This window comes from Cataglyphis hispanica, chromosome 23, assembly GCF_021464435.1.
Source record: "Cataglyphis hispanica isolate Lineage 1 chromosome 23, ULB_Chis1_1.0, whole genome shotgun sequence".
Classification (NCBI taxonomy): domain Eukaryota; kingdom Metazoa; phylum Arthropoda; class Insecta; order Hymenoptera; family Formicidae; genus Cataglyphis; species Cataglyphis hispanica.
The window spans coordinates 2529275-2549869 of NC_065976.1; the positions used below are offsets into that span (position 1 = coordinate 2529275).

At 32.0% G+C, this 20595-nt stretch overlaps 2 protein-coding genes across 7 annotated transcripts in view; one reads left to right on the forward strand and one right to left on the reverse strand.

Annotated features, from left to right (window-relative positions):
• The window catches only part of LOC126857838 (lachesin-like), a 250168-nt gene that overhangs the window by 169672 nt on the left and 59901 nt on the right, over positions 1-20595 (forward strand). For 2 of the 6 annotated variants that reach the window (XM_050607650.1, XM_050607654.1), the window contains exon 4: positions 13358-13464. The exons of the other annotated variants lie outside the window; for them this stretch is intronic. In XM_050607650.1, the coding sequence (XP_050463607.1) occupies positions 13358-13464 (107 nt within the window). The remainder of the gene's footprint in view (positions 1-13357; positions 13465-20595) is intronic. 6 annotated transcript variants of the gene reach the window in all.
• Positions 1017-9525, reverse strand: LOC126857842 (alpha-(1,3)-fucosyltransferase C-like). Its single transcript, XM_050607658.1, has 5 exons — positions 9250-9525; positions 8857-9170; positions 4932-6499; positions 4268-4565; positions 1017-2781 (listed from the first exon to the last, which is right to left on the reverse strand). Exons 3-5 carry the CDS (start codon positions 5554-5556, stop codon positions 2376-2378), a joined length of 1329 nt encoding a protein of 442 aa, XP_050463615.1. The 5' UTR covers positions 5557-6499; positions 8857-9170; positions 9250-9525; the 3' UTR covers positions 1017-2375.

Genomic DNA, 20595 nt, shown 5'->3' on the forward strand with positions numbered 1-20595 from the left:
GAAACTTGAGAAACAGAAGTGAGCTTATTTAATCTCGTTATTTCTAAAGTTTTTCCTTCTTCGGAGTGCAAACAAACCATCTTTCATACTGTCAAGCAAACAATCAAGATATTTATGACCATTATAATCAATAAGTTAAGCGCTATTTAAAATCTTTTTTTTTTTTGTTACGACAGAATAGAATTTTTTATTTTCATAAAATGCAAAATAATGACCGCGACATAAGCTGAGAAAAAGGAAAATGTATATGTACATATATACATATATGTTGTAATCTAATTCATGTACAATTTATTTATAAATGCACTATTTATTTTAAAATGCACTATTAAATAATTAGTGGGAAAGCCAAACACACAGAAATAATTTAAAAAAACTGTAATCTCGGTTTGCAAGAGATTTATATTAATTTACAAAAATAATACATAGTACATAAAGATTTAATTAATTAAAAGATTTTCTCTCAATTTAGACATTTTCTGTAATAGTAGTGTCTCTTTCTCTCAAAGTATACGAAAAAAAAAGTATTTGAAAAAAAATATTGATACTATTATTACAAACAATAACTGCAGATTAAACATGTGCAAAAATTTGCAATTATAAACAATATGCATTAGTTGCATTACAAATGTGATCACTTTTTGTATGATTTGATAATATATTAATTTAAAAACAGTTTTCTCACGTAAAAGAATATAAATACAAGAATTGTGTAAAATTCACAATTCTTTACATTACACTTATATTCTATTTGTACTCTAAAATAATTTATTAACATTAATAATTACAATTTTTTTTGTAGTCTTAATCTTTCCCAGTTTTTAAAGATAACTAGAATATGTTTAAAAATAGAAGAAGCAGTGGAAAAATACGAAAAACACATTTTTTGTACGATTGCGCGCGGACATAAAGTTTGCTATAAATATAAATAATTAAATTGTTCTGTATGAATCTTGATAAGATAAAGCTACATTTATATATCTAGATGATATCAAATATAAAAATAGCCAAAAAGATTAAATTTTATGCTTTACATTACAAATATTTAGACATTTAACATAGACGTAGATATCGACATAGACTGATTATATGTTAATAGATTTGACAGATTTGATTTTTTATTCGTACATATAAATATGCGAACACAGCGGTCTCTTAATATTAGATTTGCGCTATTGTGCTTATTAGGCATATTATATGTCTTTTCAATATATATAAAATATATGATGATCATAACAATTAGAAGAAATTATCAATTAGAATAAATAACGCTAACAAACTTCATATTTTCTTCTAATTTGCAGTAGCATTTAATTTTGTTTATTAACTAATATCTAAAAGGGCAAATACTGCATAAACTATAATGTATTAATGTTATATTTATTATGCGTTTAGGAACATTAAACGATATTAAGAAAAACGAAATTTTTTTACTTGCATTAATCCGATAATATATCAGGATTAATGTCAGTCTTCTTTTGTACAAATATGCGCACTATGTGCACTCAATTTATTATAAGAATTCATTAGCATGTGCAATCTTTGTTAATTGTTTCCCTTTATGGACATCAAGTGATCGCACACCTGCTTCCTTCAAACTCTTGTAATGGTAGCAGTGTTAGGGCGTTGGAGCTTGGCTGCTTTGATCTTGATTAATCAAGCGAGTAGTGAATATATCGATCTAATACATATCCTCGGTCTAATGAGCCATCATCGATGCATAAATCAGACATCAAAGTTACATCATCAATTACTCTATTATATAATCTTAGAAATGTTCAAATAATCGGACAATTGATTATATTACGCATTCCTTCATTCATAGACTTAATTAGATATTTATATCATAATTTTCGGAATTAAAATTAATTGAATGAAGCTGATATATTTTTATAAAATTATATTTAATTCGAAAAATGTATTTTTACATACAAGGGCTATTCGGAAATCAATCTACGGTAGGCTTGCAAAATAAAACAAGAAACAGAAAAAAAACACATTTTATTATAAAAGTTACTTACATATATTCATTACATATATATGTGTGTGTATGTGTATGTGTGTGTGCGTGTGCGTGTGTGTGTGTGTGTGTAATTTTTGTGTGCAATAAAATATTGTTCTTGTTTTATTTTATAAGCCTACCGTAGATTGATTTTATAGCCCTCGTACATCAAAATTCGATTCTCTTCAATAACAAAGTTAAGATGAAAATAGTTACGGAATTAAAACAGTTTTTACACAAATAGATAAATGTGTCATATAAATTTTTACATATTAAACATATTAAATTTTTATATATAGTTCCACGTATATAAAATCGTATCAATTTATCGGCTTTTATCGGTTTGATCGGCTGCAGAATGTTCTATAACGTTTTATACGAACATGTTATTAATTTCTGTGTTCCAATTGTACGACTTAATTCTGTTTACGTTCATTAGTGTCATTTTCGTCGCGTATTTATTAATGTCATTTAAACGCGTTTGAATAGGACATTTATCTTTCGCGTACCAATTCGATAAGGTCGAATACATTTTCGGCTTTTTCTGCTTATGCAACACCTCGCAAAGAGTACAAACGGCCCGTGTCGTTGCATTTTTGACCCGATAATATTTCTTCCATTCTAAGAAGCTTTGATATCGCCGCAGATCTTGAGAGAGATATTTCAAATACGCGGCGAGCTCCTTCGGACTGTCGAAGTCCAAGGCATTTACGTAGGAATTCGGCGGTGCGAACTGACTGTAGTTGGCGCCTCCGTAAACTACCGGGATGACATTATACCTGCAAGAATATCGATAAGGGAATCCCATTATTGGTTGATAATATTTTCTTGCAATTTCGGTCATTCTATCTGCAAAGCTACGTATAAAAAAAGTAAAATACGGTGAACAAGCAAAGTAAATTGATGAAACAAAATTGAAGTGAACAATTACAGAGTAATCAATTTTCTATATTCAGTAGGAATAAATACAGAATAATTATTGTATAGATAATATTTTTTTATTATTAGTATTTTTCTATTCCTAACTTTCAAATGCGCTTTGTTAAAAATTTTTATTATTCTGAAATATAAAATTTGATAATTATAATTTATAAGGAGATTTCATTCGATTTTATTATATAATAAAATCATTATTTTAAAAGAGAGAAATATTTGAAATTTGTATTTTTTTTTTTTTTTAAATCAGCTGATACACATTTGGATAACTTATCTACGAATTCACATATGACTTAAATACAAATTAAGTAATAAAATAAATTAGATAAATTACTAAATTTGTGAACACATAATAATTGAAAAATGAAAAATTAATTGCAGATATATATTTTTCACATTATAAAAAAATACACGCTTGTAATTTGTCAACTTTGCACATGCAATAAGTATCCAGTCTTGATTTAAATAACAACGACAGATTATATATTGAAGGCATTGAAAGATATCTGTTATCAAATGGTTATGTGTGTTCGTAAAATTGTATTATTTGTAATATTGAATAATATACGGACATATTTAGTAATTAGCGAACCAATGTCCCGCATTGTGTATCGAATGTTCCCTCGAGCAACTCGTATAAATAAAAATGAAAAAGAAACGCGATATGTAGCGCTATCATTTTACTTTGCACAATCTGACAAATTCAATTCAATTATTGACGCTTCGTCGTATCGATATCTATTCTATAATCGCGTCGATGATATTTCAATTTCAAACAATCGCGGAATTTTAATGTCATCTTTATGTTCGTTACATTTACATTAATATTTAACACGACAGCCGATCTACGCATGATTTGAATAGCTTCTACATACTTTATTACATATAACAATATAACACTTAAACAATGAACCCTCATATAATACACCTTCTCATTTAAATATTCATATATCTATTATAACAATTTTTTTTAAGAGAACATTAGTAATGCTTGCAATGCAAAGGACGTTTCAAAAAGTGACAACAATAAGAAAACAAAGTTTTATTTGCGAGAATAAATTCTCTAAATGAAAACTTCTTTTAATTGCTTCTATTTTATTTTTTTTACATGTAAAAAAATATATTTAGATAATTGATAGAATTGACTAGAGATTATAAAAAATAAAATATTTTTATGTCTCTTAATTTTGCATTCTCTGATTTGCATTGCTGATAACTTGTAGATCATCAGGGAAAATGCTCATTCCATAGATATCAGCTAAATTAGCTTTGTTTTCGCGCTCTGGTTGCGGATAACGATCCCTCGCGGTTTCGAAGCTGCGTCATTACCTGAGCGGGTTCATCAGCTTCTCCGTCACGTAATCGTCGCAGAAGGAATTCTCGAAGGACAGGTAGAAAAAGTAGTTGGGCTCGATTACGTCGCCAAAACAGTCCTTGCTTCTGTTGCAACTAAATTTACCGCATCTGCCGTAAATGTCGACGCCTATGTACTTCGATAGCTCCTGCACGTATTCCATCCGGCCACTTTTGGCGTAGCAATTGCTTACAAACCAAGTTACCAGTTTGCTTTTACCCCTGACGATGTCCAATATCGCGGACGGCATCTCGTCTACCGCTTTCTCTACACCTGTGAAAACCTGATTAGTTCCCGTGTATTCGATGTATGTAGCTTAGTAAGAAGACGTACTATCACAGCATTTATCATTGTAATATCTGTAAATTTAGGTTGAAAATTTTTGTAAACTAAAATTTACATCTAATAAAAGATACGTACAAATAATGAGGAATATAAAAATCACAAGTAAATAATATTCTAAGATTATATTAATTTTGTTTTAAAATATTTAAATACAAAAGGTTAAAAAATTAATGACTAGATAATTTCTATATATTGTGATTAACATTTATAAATAATATCTAATCTTTTTTATTGCAAAATAGCAATAAATGAAAAAAGATATATATTACACGAAGTTATATAAGACTATATTACTTGTATAATTTTGAGAAGCGCTCCAATCAACGTCCCTTGAAGGTGCGACAAACTTGCCACTTTTTACATCCTCTATCATGTCATAAGTCCACGGTATGTCACTATCGAGACGATATGTCATCGTGAGATTGAAGTAATCCTCGTAGTACTTGTAAGGTATCGCTCTATTAGCTGGACTTTCCAAGTTAACGTATACATAAAATTGTTTCATATCCCTCTTCGATGGCACGTCATATTCATCCAATTCGTTTCCGTGAAAAAGAATGGCATCATAATCTTCGATATTCAAGTAGTCTCGTTTGTTAAAGATCTTGCATTTATTAATGGGACAATTGCGAAAAATATCACCTTTTCCGAAATAAAAGTCTTTTCTACCGAACATCGTATTCCACAAAAGAACAGTTTTTATGCCTTTTTCTCTATATTCCTCCGCCTTGATGAATTTATCTGCATCTTCAGGAACTATAAACGTTTTAAGAAATGTGTCCTGAATTTTGAAGTCGCCATAACAGGCTAAGAGATACAGGCAGACTATCAAGATTGATGCAATGATCAAGTTGACGAAGAAAAACAATTTTTTGTTCATTGTTTTGGTGATACTTCGCCAAAAATATATTATCCACATTTCGTATAGTATTAATTGCTGAAGTCGTCGTATTCGGTATTGTGCTGTCTTTGCATATTTATTATTGCCTCGATATATTCAAGACATATTATTGTCCATAAATTCATCCGATAAGTCTTTGAGTTATATTTTCCATTTTCATATTATATCATTTCACATTTATTCAATCTTGTTTAATCTTATTTAATATAGACATTTATTATTGTTTATATAACGGTAAAAATAATTGATGTCAAAATAATTTTTGAGCATTGTTCGCAATAAAGATGATTATAAAAAATCGGCTAAGATCACGAAAAAAATTCTCTTTCTTGTAGCAAGATAGATACGGTTTAAAGAAATATCGCAGATACGTTTATGTTCTCCATACAGAACTGAAGACAAGTTGCGAAAGGAAAACTTTTTCGTTTAACAACTTAGATTTAGTGCCGTCTCGAAAAGACGTGTCGTAAAATATTATTCACGTCATAACAAAATACATTGCACGAGCATAATTTCATCTCTTTCAGTGTTTGACCTCGCGCATACAATTATAATATTCTATTACAAAATAGTCCACACGAATTATATTTAAAGATTCTGAGAAAATATTTAGTTGACTTTAAATTGCGATATCTGGCAAAGATAATTAGTTTACTATCACTATTTAATACTGTTCCCTTGTACTTACATTAATTAATAATCATAAAACGCGGATCATATGTTTTGTGCATCTATTTACATTTAATCATCATTTTATAATTAATTGAATAAATTCCTTTCATTAAAAATGCAGTCTTTAAAAAATTGCAATTATAGAAAAGCACTTTCCGGCTCTTCTATTTTTAACAGATTGCTTCACATATCTCTGTACGAGAAGATTAATTCACATTCGGCTTCAATTGACAATTCCTGCATAATTTATCGAGGTCCGAGAAAATTTTCTTTCAGCTTTGCACAGTATCTACATAAAAAAAAAATCAGAAAATACAATATATTGATTTATAATACGATAAATGTTGAATTGAATAAATTATTTCGATATGTTCAGTTTTATTTCGATATATTCAGTTTTAGTAACGAAAATATTAATAGAAAAAATTTATTTTAAAAGTAGCTTTTTTATATTAAAATTATAACAATCATACTATATAAAATAATAAATATAAAATAATAAAATATATAATTAAAATTAAAAATATACTGTAAATATATGCGCGCGCGATGAGAGAGAGAGAGAGAGAGAGAGCGGGCAATAGAATAAAATTGTAAATATTGAAGACTGTTTAAGCTTCAAGGAAATATTAGATGCAAGCAGTGTTGCAAGGTGGACGATTAATTCGACCTGAGATGAAAGCGCTCAATGAAACGGGAGAAATTTTCATGGATGAATAATCGACTTCTTTCAAAAGATTGTAAACGTTTGATGTTCTTTCGAAATAGATATTCTACCCGCTTAATTTGTACGCAAGTACAATGTCTGTAGGAGAGAAGAGGAGAGGAGAAGAGGAGCGGATGTAAATATATTAGGTTTCGTTTGATTAAAAATTGCTCTCTTATGATATCTACTCAGCACATGAATAGTCTTTTTGTCTACGTAGCACAGAGCGTGTCGTTTAATCTCTCACAAGCTGCGTTGCGTGCGCTAAATAACGTTTTAAGTGAGCACGTATAAGATAGTTATAGAATTCTTAAAAACTGATTTAAATAATAATTAATTATGAGCAATGAAAAACGAAGGACAGATGGACAAATTATTAAATTTGTGACATGAAATTGTGTGTGTATATGTGTACATATATAAAATAAGAAACGTTTAAAAAATTTGATATATAGATGTATAGATAGATTTGTGTTAAATATTAGGGATTTTAATCGAAATTAATCAATTTTTCTTTGCTTAATAGAGATAAATACTTGCGTTATATGAGTTTTATCATGTTTATACAAACATGATTATATGTAGTATTTAATATGCAATTGGTTAGTTAATATTGTAAACAAATATACAACTGAAACCTTTAATCCTAATTGTCAATAATGAAAATCGTATCAAACCGGAGGCGGTTAAATAAAGTGAATATAGAAAATTAAATAGTTAACGATTTAAATTAAAACGAACATTATATTATAATTATTTAGCAGGATTGTTAAACATAGAAAACTTTATGTTAATTTACTATGATTATATAAATGAATTAGAAATTACGGGAAAATTATGAATACAACAGTATGATTACTTTTTATTTTATAATAAATTTTTTTTCCCGCGCTTTTAGTTATTGATGCTACATCAGCTATATTAATTGTTTATCACGTGACAGTTAATAAAAATAATTCTAAAGACTTGAAGATAAATAATAACAAATTTGAAAAAATATCAGACTTATCATATATACAAACAATGCAACTATATTTTTAATTTGTGGTTGTTTGTTTAACAAAAAAAGTCTAGTATAAATTTAATGTATTCTAATATTATATTGTATACATTGTATAAAGTGATTATCTTATATCAAATAATAGTTTTAAATTAAATGTACATGTTAAAGGAGTGTGTATGTGTGCGCGCGATTATATAGGATTGTAATTTTTTATATTATTGACTTCATATTATCCGTTTCGATAATATTATCGCAATTATCACAAAAGTCAACGATTGCAATTGATGCAAAATATAATAAAATGCAAGTAAGGTTTCTAAAATAAAATTGCTCGAGAAGCATTAAATTTATATTCTTTAATTAATTCAATAAGAATAAATAATGCTTGTGAAAACTTATACATATATGTATTCTTCTGCTTCTGGCAAAATTCATTAAATGATATTAAATTTATCACCATTAATCATGATTAAACTTGATCAATTGAACGTCTATTTTTAGAAGGATGACTAAAGCATCATTAATATTTTTTCATAAACATTACGTCATGGATGTAGGAGGCTCCGTGCCGGCGATTTGAGGTCACGTAGTACGCGAGTCCGTGAGAAACTGTGTTAACACTGACAATTTACGCGATACGTTTTATACAAGTTTAGTGCAGCTAATTAACTAACAATTAATATTATGTCAATAATAAGAAATTTTCAATTTTGCTTTAAATTAAGTTTATCATAAGAGTTTCTCGCGCATAGGTAATATCGACTCGTGAAATGACGTCATAAATGATATTCGTTCAAACTAGACACCGGTTGCATAATTGCGTCGTTATTTTAATTCTCGCATATACAAACACGCTCTCTCATAATTTGACGAATTTGCGCGTGTATTTCAGTGTCACGATATATATGTTGTAAATTTTTGGCTAAGCAGTTTGTACCTTGTATGTTTCGCACGGGGACTAATCTCGTTCAATTCTATGTCACGCCGTGAGATTATTTTTCGTCGTCTCAACAAAGTTTCACAAATCCGAGTCGCACTTTTGCATCCGATTGTATTTCCGTGGTCGCGACATTGTGCGTCTCAATTGATTGCATCACTTGCGCGCCGAATGACATTTCGAGTTTCACGAGACGTATTAGAGCAATGTTGTTCTCATTCTAAGAGGCGCATTTCTTCACACATGCGCATTGAGCATGGTTTCATTGAAGTACCAAATTCGTGAGAAAAAGGACGCTCGTCGACCCTCTATTCCTGGAAATTATTTGAAAATGCTGTGAAAATTAATAAAAAAAAAAATATGCATTGAAATAAAATATATTGAAATGCAAACTTTTCTTTAGACTTTCAGTACGTATCGCGTTTTATGTCAACAGCATTAAAAATATTAAGATCTTCGCGCTTATTCACTGCATGCATCATCCCTGAATTTCATTGCCATTGTGCTGCACATGCGCGAGAAAAAGCGCCTCTAAACATAACACTGGATTCAATCGATTGTTGTATCACACGGGCGCCGAGTGATATTTCGAGTTTCGTGACACATATGAAATCTCGACGACTGGACCGTCACTGCACCTACGGCCTGCTGCCTTGAAAGTTGCAACTCGACTGACTAAACAGAGCGTTAGGCTCTGTAGCATATGACATGTCTTCTAGCCTAACCTAGTCCGTTATCAATGGCGGACAAATAAAATGTTTCGCGGAATCCGTTCCGTCAAATAAAAATTGCGCGTGAAGAAATGCCCGAGTCTATGCGATTAAAGTGTCACGATTCGAGAAAGAGAGAGAGAGAGAAATAGAGAAAGAAAGAGCGTGAGTAATATTCTATCGTCTTATCTATATATTGTTTTATGATTTCTATGACTGCACCTTTATGTAGCGACATGATGATACGGCAGCGATTATCTTCGCATTCTTCGGCAACGAATAAGAAATAATACTCTGTTATCATTATGCAAATAATATACAAATTTATATATGTATGATAATTTTATGGCAACTGTACAAATGTATAATTATTTGAAACGTAACGTCGAATGATTTTAATTATAATGTAAATAACGTATATCATTCTCTTTTACATATTTCTTTTATGTATAAGAAGATACAGATCACGTGTGCGATTGAGTCAGGTTTATTTTTGAAGATATTTTAAAACTTGATATTTATGTTTTTATCGGAAAAGTGCGAAATACCGTTAGGAGTGAAATAAAAATTTGAAATTTGCATGTTCTGAAAATTATAATGCTCACGATTACGAGATTTTCTTCGAGAAAAGTGCTTCAAGAATAATGTTGCGCAGTGTAAGTTTGGTGTTTATATCATTCAATCAAACTTTAAGCTCTTTATAACTTTAGCCGAACGACCGCATTTCCATATAACGTGTCGGATAAAGTAGAAAGCAGAAATGCAGAAAATGTAAAAAAAAGAAGGCGAAAAGATATAAATTAGACGACATAAATTCTTAATTGAAGATATAATACAGTTTTTTAAAAAGAATCTTTTTTTATTTAATTTTATAAATAGTTTCTTTTTTAATAAAAATTTAATTATAATATTATAATTAATTTAATTAAATAATTTAATTATAAATTAAAAATTTAATTATAATAAATAATTTTTTATAATAAAAATATTTTATATTATTAGTATTGTTATATTGAGTACACATAGGCTTCTTTTATTGTAATTTATAAAATATTTTGTGATATAATTTATAATATATCCAACACTAATAATTTTTAATTTCCAACATTAGTATAATTCCGATTAGAAATATGCTAAATTATTATTACGTTTTTTTATAAATCGAAATGATGGTATTGATTTAATAGGTATGATAAATTAATAATTTTATTACAAAATAAATTTGAATGAACATAATATAATATTTTATTTGTAGAAAGGATATTTTAAACTGGAGATATTGAATCAAAGTAAATATCTGTTGTGCGAGTCGTTTCTCGGGAAATACGAGCACGGAATCGTGATTCAGTGTCAAGAGGGAGACAGAATTTTCGCCGAAATGTCGCGTTCGTGTGTTCGAGCGTGCATTGACTTCCGGTCAGCGCAAAGTCTCTCGGACCGGAATTGACGGCTGCCCTCTTCCGGTCGAGCGGCCAGCCAACTGCCCTCCTACTTCACTCTCGAGTGCATCACTTCCGAAACTTTTTTCGAAAGAGTCGATCGACATGGATACCCGCGTATCTCTCTTGTTCCTCTCCTTTCAGAACCTTCGATTTTCTCCGTGTCATCAGGGAACATATGTTTTACCCGAACATTGCAAACGATCGTTTTATCATGCGATATCAATAATTTTTTGAATATTATTTTTGTGTATGGAAAAATAATATTAAATTATTATATGAATTTTCTCAAAATAGCTCATTGAGAAAGAGAGAAGAAAGGAAGAAAGAAAAATGGTTATTAAACATATGTTTGAAAATATTTTCAAGTTAAGTTATTTTCGATATATTGTGTAGTCATTTTCGCACGCTCTATGTGTATATGTTGACATCCTGACTCCTGACCCCTTGTTGACACTTTAAAGATTCAAGATTAAACTACATATTGTAAACATTAATTATGTATTCTATATTTTATATGATTTTATGATAAATGTCGCTTGATTTTTTTTCGCCAGCCCAACGAAATGTCCTTTGACGAATATCGAAGTGTCGAGGCATTGACGTTTTGAAATAAAAATCAGGAGCGTGACGTTTGTCAAGCGGCCGATGAATTTTTTCCGTCACACGCCACAGACGATTTGGGACACTATTTAAATTTTGAAGCATACATGATGCGCCCCGATGACTACGCCGTTTAAATACAAATATCTTGCGGTTTTTACATGTAAAGTGTGAAAGAATATGAAGGATTATCCGATAGCATCGGCTGAATATTCCAACGCAGCCAGCACAACGGGAATAATAATGATAAAAATATTTTATATTTAATATATTCTGCACGAACACACTTTCAGTCTCGTGACTGTAACGATATATGCGTTTTGGTTTGGCTTTAAACAGAGGCAAACGGTAGAGGGGAAGGGAGTATCATCGCTGTATAAATTTAAACTCAAATTTCGTGATGCTCCTGTCTGCATGATAATTGGTCGCGTTTCAAATATATATGTGTGTGTGTGTGTGTATGCGTATATTTGTAAAAAATTCAAACGCAAACGAGCGGAATAAGCGTTTCGAAATATTTCATGAATATCGCGTAAGATTCGATACAACGTTTGCGGAATTAGTAACGTGATATATGAAATAAATGTATTATATTTGTAGCCGGGATAACTTGAATTGTCTATTTTTATTTCGATCGTCCGCATGAGCGCAATATCAAGTATAATAGCGGCTTCGTTTTGATAGCGACTATAACGATGATCAAATTGCTCTGAATTTTTAACGAAATATACAGTTGTACGCAGTAAATACGTCACATTCCTCTTTATAACCATTCTATTCAGATACGCATTTCAGAATCATTTGTGTGCATAATTGCGAAACGCGCATCTATTAATGAAATTACATTTCTTACAGTATAAAAATCTGCAATATTAATTCGTTCGGCCGCAGATAATTAATCCGTCCATTGGATGCTGAGGTAGCATCTTTTTCTGTGGAAATCAAATTATCAAACGGCGGTGAAATAAAAAAAAATGTTGACGTAATTAAAATAATTTGTCTCGAACGCGCAGACGCTTGTATACAAACTTGTATAATGCGTATTGCGAACACGTGACGACCGTAGTAATGGCTTAAAAAATGTCGTGATTTAATTTCGTTCGCGAGAATAAAAAAAAAAAAAATCGGAGTTTTGCTCGTATCGGCGTGATATCACGCGCGGATGCGACGCGCGATGGTGGAGCCCCGAATAAATCGATTCTCCCTAATTTATCTTGGAATCTCGTTTATCGACGCAATTCGGCAGGACAGTCCGCCCGATCGAGAATGAAAAATTCACGAGTCGGCCGCGAACGCGATGAATTTCCTCCCCAGCCCTCAGGAATCTATCAGACATAATTATCGTTTTATTGACGCCCGCGGTGATATTTTTATATTCTTTTAAATGCCGACGAGTTAATCACTCAACTGTTTACGGTAGCTGGATGGCCGTTAATTATTACGCGCCGCGTGTCATTGTGCGAGTTCGCATAATTATGAAAACGCAACATATCGAGTGTCGCGTTGGATCTGCTTCGGGTTAATAATAGGGGGAGGTTGTTCCAAATAAACAATTAATTTCGGCAATAGAAATAATTCGGAATTTAATTAGTGCAAGAATGTTCTCACGAATATCGATCGAAGTTAATTGCAATTTTAATGATTTGTCGGTCTGTAGATAAAACAGCTGTCCGGATGATTAAAGATTATTTATTGCTACGCTATCCGTTAATATGTATAATTGACGGTACTTTTTTTCTATTGTTGCAGCGCTCTCCGATCCGCCGATATTTGCCGAGCCGATACCAAATGTCACAGTGGCGCTAGGAAGGGATGTCAGTCTACCCTGCGTCATCGAAAATCTCGGAAGTTACAAGGTAACGAATTTCCAAATGTCTAAACAAAGGTACTCGCGCAGTGCGCGATCTGAACTGACCGCCTCCCTTCTTAGTTTTGCGCGGACCGGTTCTTCTTATCTCTATAATTTTCTTCGCTCTTGGAGCATGTTTTCCCAGCGGTCGGAACTTGCCGTCCTTAACTAAACAGAGTTTCCACAATTATTCGTTAACCGGATTACAAAGAGCGTGTTGCAACATGGTTCTGTAAAGACGAAATTCCTCTTTTTTAACCGCGTTTGAGAAAGTAAAATGCTAATTTTCTTTATAAAGCATTGTACATTGTATTAGCTTAATTTATTTTATTCTCATGAAATCGGATAAATTTTATAATATTATTATATAATATAATAACAATGACATTTTTACTATTCAATATAAAGATAATGTTAAATTATATGTAATCGAAGCTGATCATGATGCAAGATTATATACAAAAAAATTGAACATATATCAGATACATATTCTTATATAATACGTTTTTAAGAAGTTGTATCTAATGAATAATAGCACAATGTATAATATTAAAAAAAAAAGTATAAAAAAATATATTCTTATTACACGATACAAGTGAGAGAGGAAGAGACTCACGTGATACTAACTGTAAATCTAGATAGAACGTGTAAAAAGAGATAAATGTCTTTCTTATATCTTCAGTCTATTTTACTTATTTAACATCGAAGAGAGAGCTAGTTCTTCTCGAAAAGAAAAAAAAAAATACATAATCGCTATCCGGTATACTTTGCGATCTACGGTCTCGTCTCGACGGCATTGAGGACCGCTGTTAGGCAACCGTATTGGAAACGCATCAGTTGTCCCGTCAGGGAGCTGGATGCGACGCCACTACCGCCGCATCCTGCAGGCGATCAACGTTACACACGAACAAACATATCGGCAGACGTAACGAGCGATGTAGTTTGTGTGCGAAGTGAAACGGGTATATACGCGCCGAAGGTATATAAAAAATCGAGGATATCCTTGAACTTCATTAAAAGTTGTCGATCGTAATGTCAATTCCAATTTTGTTTGTGGATCAAATCAAAGCCACGTGCGCCTAGTAAGTGTCAAAAGATTCACGATTCGCTATATAAATTGCTGTCATTTTTACGAGAATCAAACAGCGATTATATAATATATATATATATAATTATATCAATTATAATAATATAAAATAATTATGTTTTATTTATTAATGTGTAAGATTAATTATTTGTTACTTTAAAGTATATATATATATATATATATATATATATATATATATATATATATATACTTTAAAGTAACAAATAATCAATCTTACACATTAATAAATAAAACATAATTATTTTATATTATTATAATTGATATAATTATGCAAAAATTATGCAATAAAAAATTTGCGTAGCTATAAAGACTTTTTCCTTTCGAATAAAATGAGGAGACTGTAAAGTTAAACGTATCTCAAACATACGTAACTGTTTAATTTAGCAGGAAGCAACGCATCTCAAATGCACTTCATCTCGCTCCTCTTCGCTTCATCTCCGCTTCTCTCGTACTACGTAATTATTTGAAAGCTGTATTCATAGCCGGATAGAGGTATGTCGTTCCGTTATTTAGAAAATTGCATCAATCACGCGATTAGGAATCTCTCACGGACAGTCTTGTGCGGGAAACGGGATCGATCATAAATCAATCGCGAGAACTCTGGTAGCATATTATTATATTATAAAGTTTACTAGCCTCTCACTGCATACAGGTTGCTCCAAATTTGCTGAATTCTTTTTATTCCGAACACTTGATGATTCTCGGAACGAATTTTAAAAATATCAATGTATTAATAGCTTTTATAAGATATGTAATTATTGAACATATTAAAAATTTTTTAATCAATTATATTCTCTAAACAGAAAGAGAGAAGAAATAAATGAAATAAATTATCTGCTACTTCTAATTAAAAACATCTTACAATTAATCACACTAAGGTGCTAAAATATTGAAATTTGTTGAAAATTTTGACATATGATTTTTCTTGACATATCAATTTTGCGTCGATTGTGAGACATCTCATATATAAAGTCTAGTTTTACATGCATGAGGAAGGGATCGCATGTACGAGGACCAGTTTGCGTTGGACAGAAGACGGTTATTAGGCGAGAGCAACCGCTCCGGAACCGCCGCATGACTCGGCAAACTTTCCAGACGATAACGCGGAAAAGGTGGAAAATCACTGATATATCAAGCGCAGGAAGCGGGAAATTGAGATTGCATCAACTTCGGAATTCTCCTACGGCTATTAAGAATGCCATTAAAGTGATACGAAAGGCGATGTTCGTGTGTAAGCAAACGTTTTCCGATCGCGTCGCGTCGCGTCGTTTCGCCGATAAGCGCCTCCGTTCTCGCGAGCGAGCCGCGAGTTCCTTACGCGATATTGAATAAAATGGTAATTTTTTTTTTTCTTTAGCATCGGGACGGAGTTTCCGAAGCGCGCCTCAACACCATCGTCGAATCGGTATATCGCTTTGTCGAAAATTTATCGAGACATCACTCGCATCGAGACACCTCGGTTCGGAGAATAAATTCCCCGCTCTCTCCGAGCGCTGTGAGCGTGGAAAGCTCGTGAAAGCAGCCTGAGAATTTTCCGTCTCTTTAACGATCGTGAAAATAGACCATTGTACTGGTACTGTGGGGTATTTCCTCCTTCGAGCTGTACGCAAAATAGTTTCCATTTCAGCTCGGTCGGAATGTACCGCAACAGTTCGATTTCACGAGAGATAACGAACAGACCTTGATCGTTTGTTGTTGTTTCTGTCGAGGGTATAAAGATATTTAGCTTGTGCCTGGCTGCTCGAGATCTGAGAATCGTTTTTCGATTCCTCAGCTAGTAGTGTTTTCTCACCATCGAATCTATCGCAATATCAAAAGCATCCTTTGTTGCTTCCTTTATGATAATATAAATAAGATATATCGCGTGAACATTGTGTAAAATTTAGTTGGAACAGCTGTTTTTTGGATAGTTTCTTTTTTTTTCACTCTGTTGAATCACAACTTTGTAATTTATTTTCTTTCAAATTGAATTTTTATATGTATTATTCAAATTTTTCTCTTTGCTTACATATCTCTATTATATTATGATTTATACTATATATTTTAAATAATATATTGAGAATTTTTTTTTACAAATTTTTTTTACTGTTGTAGCCTTAAGCTTGGAAAGTATTTATCTGCAAATATATTTAATCTAAATAATATTTCTTTTTTGCATAAAGTATAAGCGACATAGAAAAATAATTTAATTCTCTAGGCTATAAATTGCCTCAGAAAATTTATGCAGCGTCGTACTGCCGCTGACAGTAGGATGCGCAATCGTTTTTTCTTCGAATTCAAAACACGTAGCCCGATTATGGAGAGAGTCTCGTTAGAATCGACATTTCGAGAGCGCATAGTCGCCGCACATTGCAATTCTCGGTCGAGCCCTTTGATCAAAACGCCAGAAAATTTCATCTACTGCGTGCCAAAGTTTCTCCTTCTCTTCTCCTCTCTCACTACCGCCCCGCCGGAACACGAAGAAATCGTATGACTTCGCAAATTTTCCCGGATTTAATTATGCCAGGAAGACCTTTCCGTGCTCGGGGAATTGCCTCTTTGACCCTTTTGCGAGATGAATTGCGCGGCGCCGTCCGAAAAATCGTTTCGAATGAATGCAAAGCGCTAATTCACACGTAGTAATAAAAATGTCTGGGAAGCCGTGGGCGTGTCTCGATTTTCACGGTATCTATTACCGCGATGTCGTCTCACAGGCTATTCGTAAAATTACGATTCTCGTGCCTGTGAAAGTATTCACTTAATGAATAATTACATTTGTCAAATGTTATTACTTCGTTCTGTGCGTCTGTTTCAACTATTTAACAAGACAATTATGACTGAGAAAGCACTCGAGAGTTAAAAGTAAACGTACATATTTATATTGAATTTGTGAAAGAATATTTTCAAAGCTTGATATTTTCGCGTGAAAAACTGATTTCAAAAGAAATATATGGACAATTTGTTTATCCTATTTAAAATTATAAAATAGAAAATATGAGATTAAACTGTGTATTCATAAAAAATTTGAAATATGTAACTATAATAAATAAATATCATATCTGCTGACAGCAGTTTCAGATTAATAGTAGCGATGAAATTAATTAAAATTAATAAATTGAAATATATAAAATAAATATAAAATACATTTGCCTCAATGTTTTCTTATCAATTATAAAATATAGCAGCGGTTATATATAGCTCTCTTCAAATCTTTTCTTTAAATCTTATGTATTGTTACATAAGCTGTTAATAGCGTGCGTAAGCTGAAGCAATTATTTATATGTTGTAACTATTTAATAAAATAAAAATCGATGAACGTATTTAATGACAAATATTGTGAAAAATAGATTTTTACATTTTTTTTATCTATTGTAATAAGGAAAATGACATTCAAGTTTCCGAAAAATATTTCTAATGTTTAAACATAAGAGTTGATTTTATAAATCTATGTTATTTATAGAATATGACGCATTATTATTTGCTTTAGTCAATATTAAAATTAACCTAACCTAACCGTTTTCTGCTCTCAGGAAAAAATAGTTTTAATTGTATGAATCATCGGAAAAGATAACGACATTCTCTTCAACTTGTGAGTTAGCTGTTACTGATTAGAGGAACATTAAAGCACTGGAACAGTGCAAAACTGACTGATTAACTTTTCTTCTATGAAATCAGACTCGGCCTAATAGCTGTTTTACTAGCCCAGGAATATTTTTACAAAGTTGATTAAAACGGGTCGTATATTCACTGCTTCTCAATGGCGAATCATTGTCAGAGCTGTACGAGTCCGATGTAATTCGCGCGTGTTCTAATCCCATTGTTCTGTCTCTCTATGCCAAGCTCTTTTCTTGTTATGTTCTCGAACATAATTCGCTTTGCCTTTTTCCGCGCGTTTTTTCTTTCAGCCATATCCCAATTTGGCCTCTCTTTTCTTTTCTCTCTCTCTCTCTCTCTCTCTCTTTCTTTCTCTCCTTCTCTCTAATCTGCCCGAAATAGCCTTCATTCTTCTCTCCTTCTCCATCCTTTCTCTAGTATTTTCCGTTCTTCCTTTCTTTCCTCGATTACGCTGCATTTTCCTTCCCTGCACCCTCCCCCCTCCTCCTCCTCCTCCTCTTCTTTCTCTTTTCTGTTGAATAAATTCTGGTCTATTCCACTTTCTTGTTCCTTTCCAGTTTTGCTCTCCGAGCCGCAACCGCTCTGTACTTTTGAATTTTGCCCCACGGCCATCGTCGCGCATGCAATCACGCTCAACTACCGTAATAGCACTTGAACGGGACCAACCGCGTATCGCTTACGACCCTGTAAATTTTCCTGCGGAATTACTTTGCGAAGAAATTTAAAAGGCGTCTCGGCGTTAATTAGTGGTTAATTATAGGAGTATACCGGCCGAGCGGATGATGCTTTATTAAAAGTCGTTAGGATCTCTCTCCTTTGCCGCTGAACGATGGAAAACTTCGATAGTTGATAGATTCGTCGGATGAAAGTCTCGGGGTAATCTTGGCAAGCGTGCCAAGCAAACTTGGTCAACAGCTGTTTGTGTTTTTGAAGGAAGCGAAAAATAATGTACAAGCTACGCATCGTTTACTCCGTCAATTTAAATTCTCTGACGGTATTAACTTTATTAATCTCATATATCAAGAAGTATAATTTTGTGAAGAATAATGAAGAATAATCGGCTGCTCTTTTCCATAACTCACTACGAGATAATATCAATTGTAAGCTCATGAGAATAGGAAGGAACGACAGTGCGTAAAATCGGCAAAAAAACCTCTTTTCGAATTACCTGTGACCGGTTTATCGTATTATTTCACTCTTTTTGAAGACAAATCTCTCGTGAATTATATACGCACATTATACTTGCTCGAAACTTTCGTACTGTTGACTTCGCCCGCTCTCTCTCTCTCTCTCTCTCTCTCTCTCTCGGCTCTCGCGATATATTTCACGATTAATTCGTCAACGCGCGACGACAGCAAGCTGAACTATCAAAATTAAACGACGAACAACCCGGTTGCGGCGCGCGCCCAACATCTTGCCGTAACGACATTTCCTACGTGTCCGTTGCCAACAGTTTAATCCGATTTCACGAAACGTTGATGTTATATAATAACAAATAACAAGTTGCTTTTATGATGAAACATTTCGCAGAAGTGTTAAAGTCAATATAGGATATTTTTAGGATACTATAAAACTGAAAACTTAAAACTTCCAATAATTTCATGCAAATCTATTATAGATTATTATGTAATGCTAATATATATTAAAAAATTATGAGATTGACGTTTTATATTAATATAATAAAAATAAAAATTGCAGCCTTGAATCTTATTAGATCCAATAATTACATTATTTGTTATACGAACATTATTATTTAATTTTCATTCTCTATATATACTTATCACAAAAATGTACAGGATATTTTTATCAATTATTTTAAAAATTGTATGAGATTATTAAGCTTGCTAAACATGCTTATATAAAAACAGAAAAACTGGTTTTTTAATATCTAATATGAGATATGAAATATAACTTACTGAACTTGACTTGGCGCTTCTTCGAATTCAGCAAATCATAATTGTACTACAAGATATAACGCTTCTTTGTCATCATACTTTTCAGTTGGACATTATATATTTATATAGAATAGATGATTGAAACTAGCTTAGCTACACTAGCTGAAACTTTTATCAGTGTTCCTATCGTTGTGCAAATATTTTCCTTTCCTTGATGATAATTACGTATGATCACGATCAATGTCACGATTAGTCTTATCGAATTATATGTTCAATTTCTCGAATGAACCATGCGTTTCTCATTCAAAGACTAAAATGTTATAAATTTTATTATCTATGTATTTTCTTTTCTCGGTTTTGACTTGGAAATTTGGTATTAATTAGAAATAATATATAAATATGAATTTCTCTCTATTCGCGTCAATAAAGAAACAATTAAGCTCACAAAAACAGATTGTATGCAACAAGCGAAATCATTTCATTGGAAGTTACGCTATGGTTTCTATATTTTAATTATCGCATATCCTCTTATCAGCTTTCG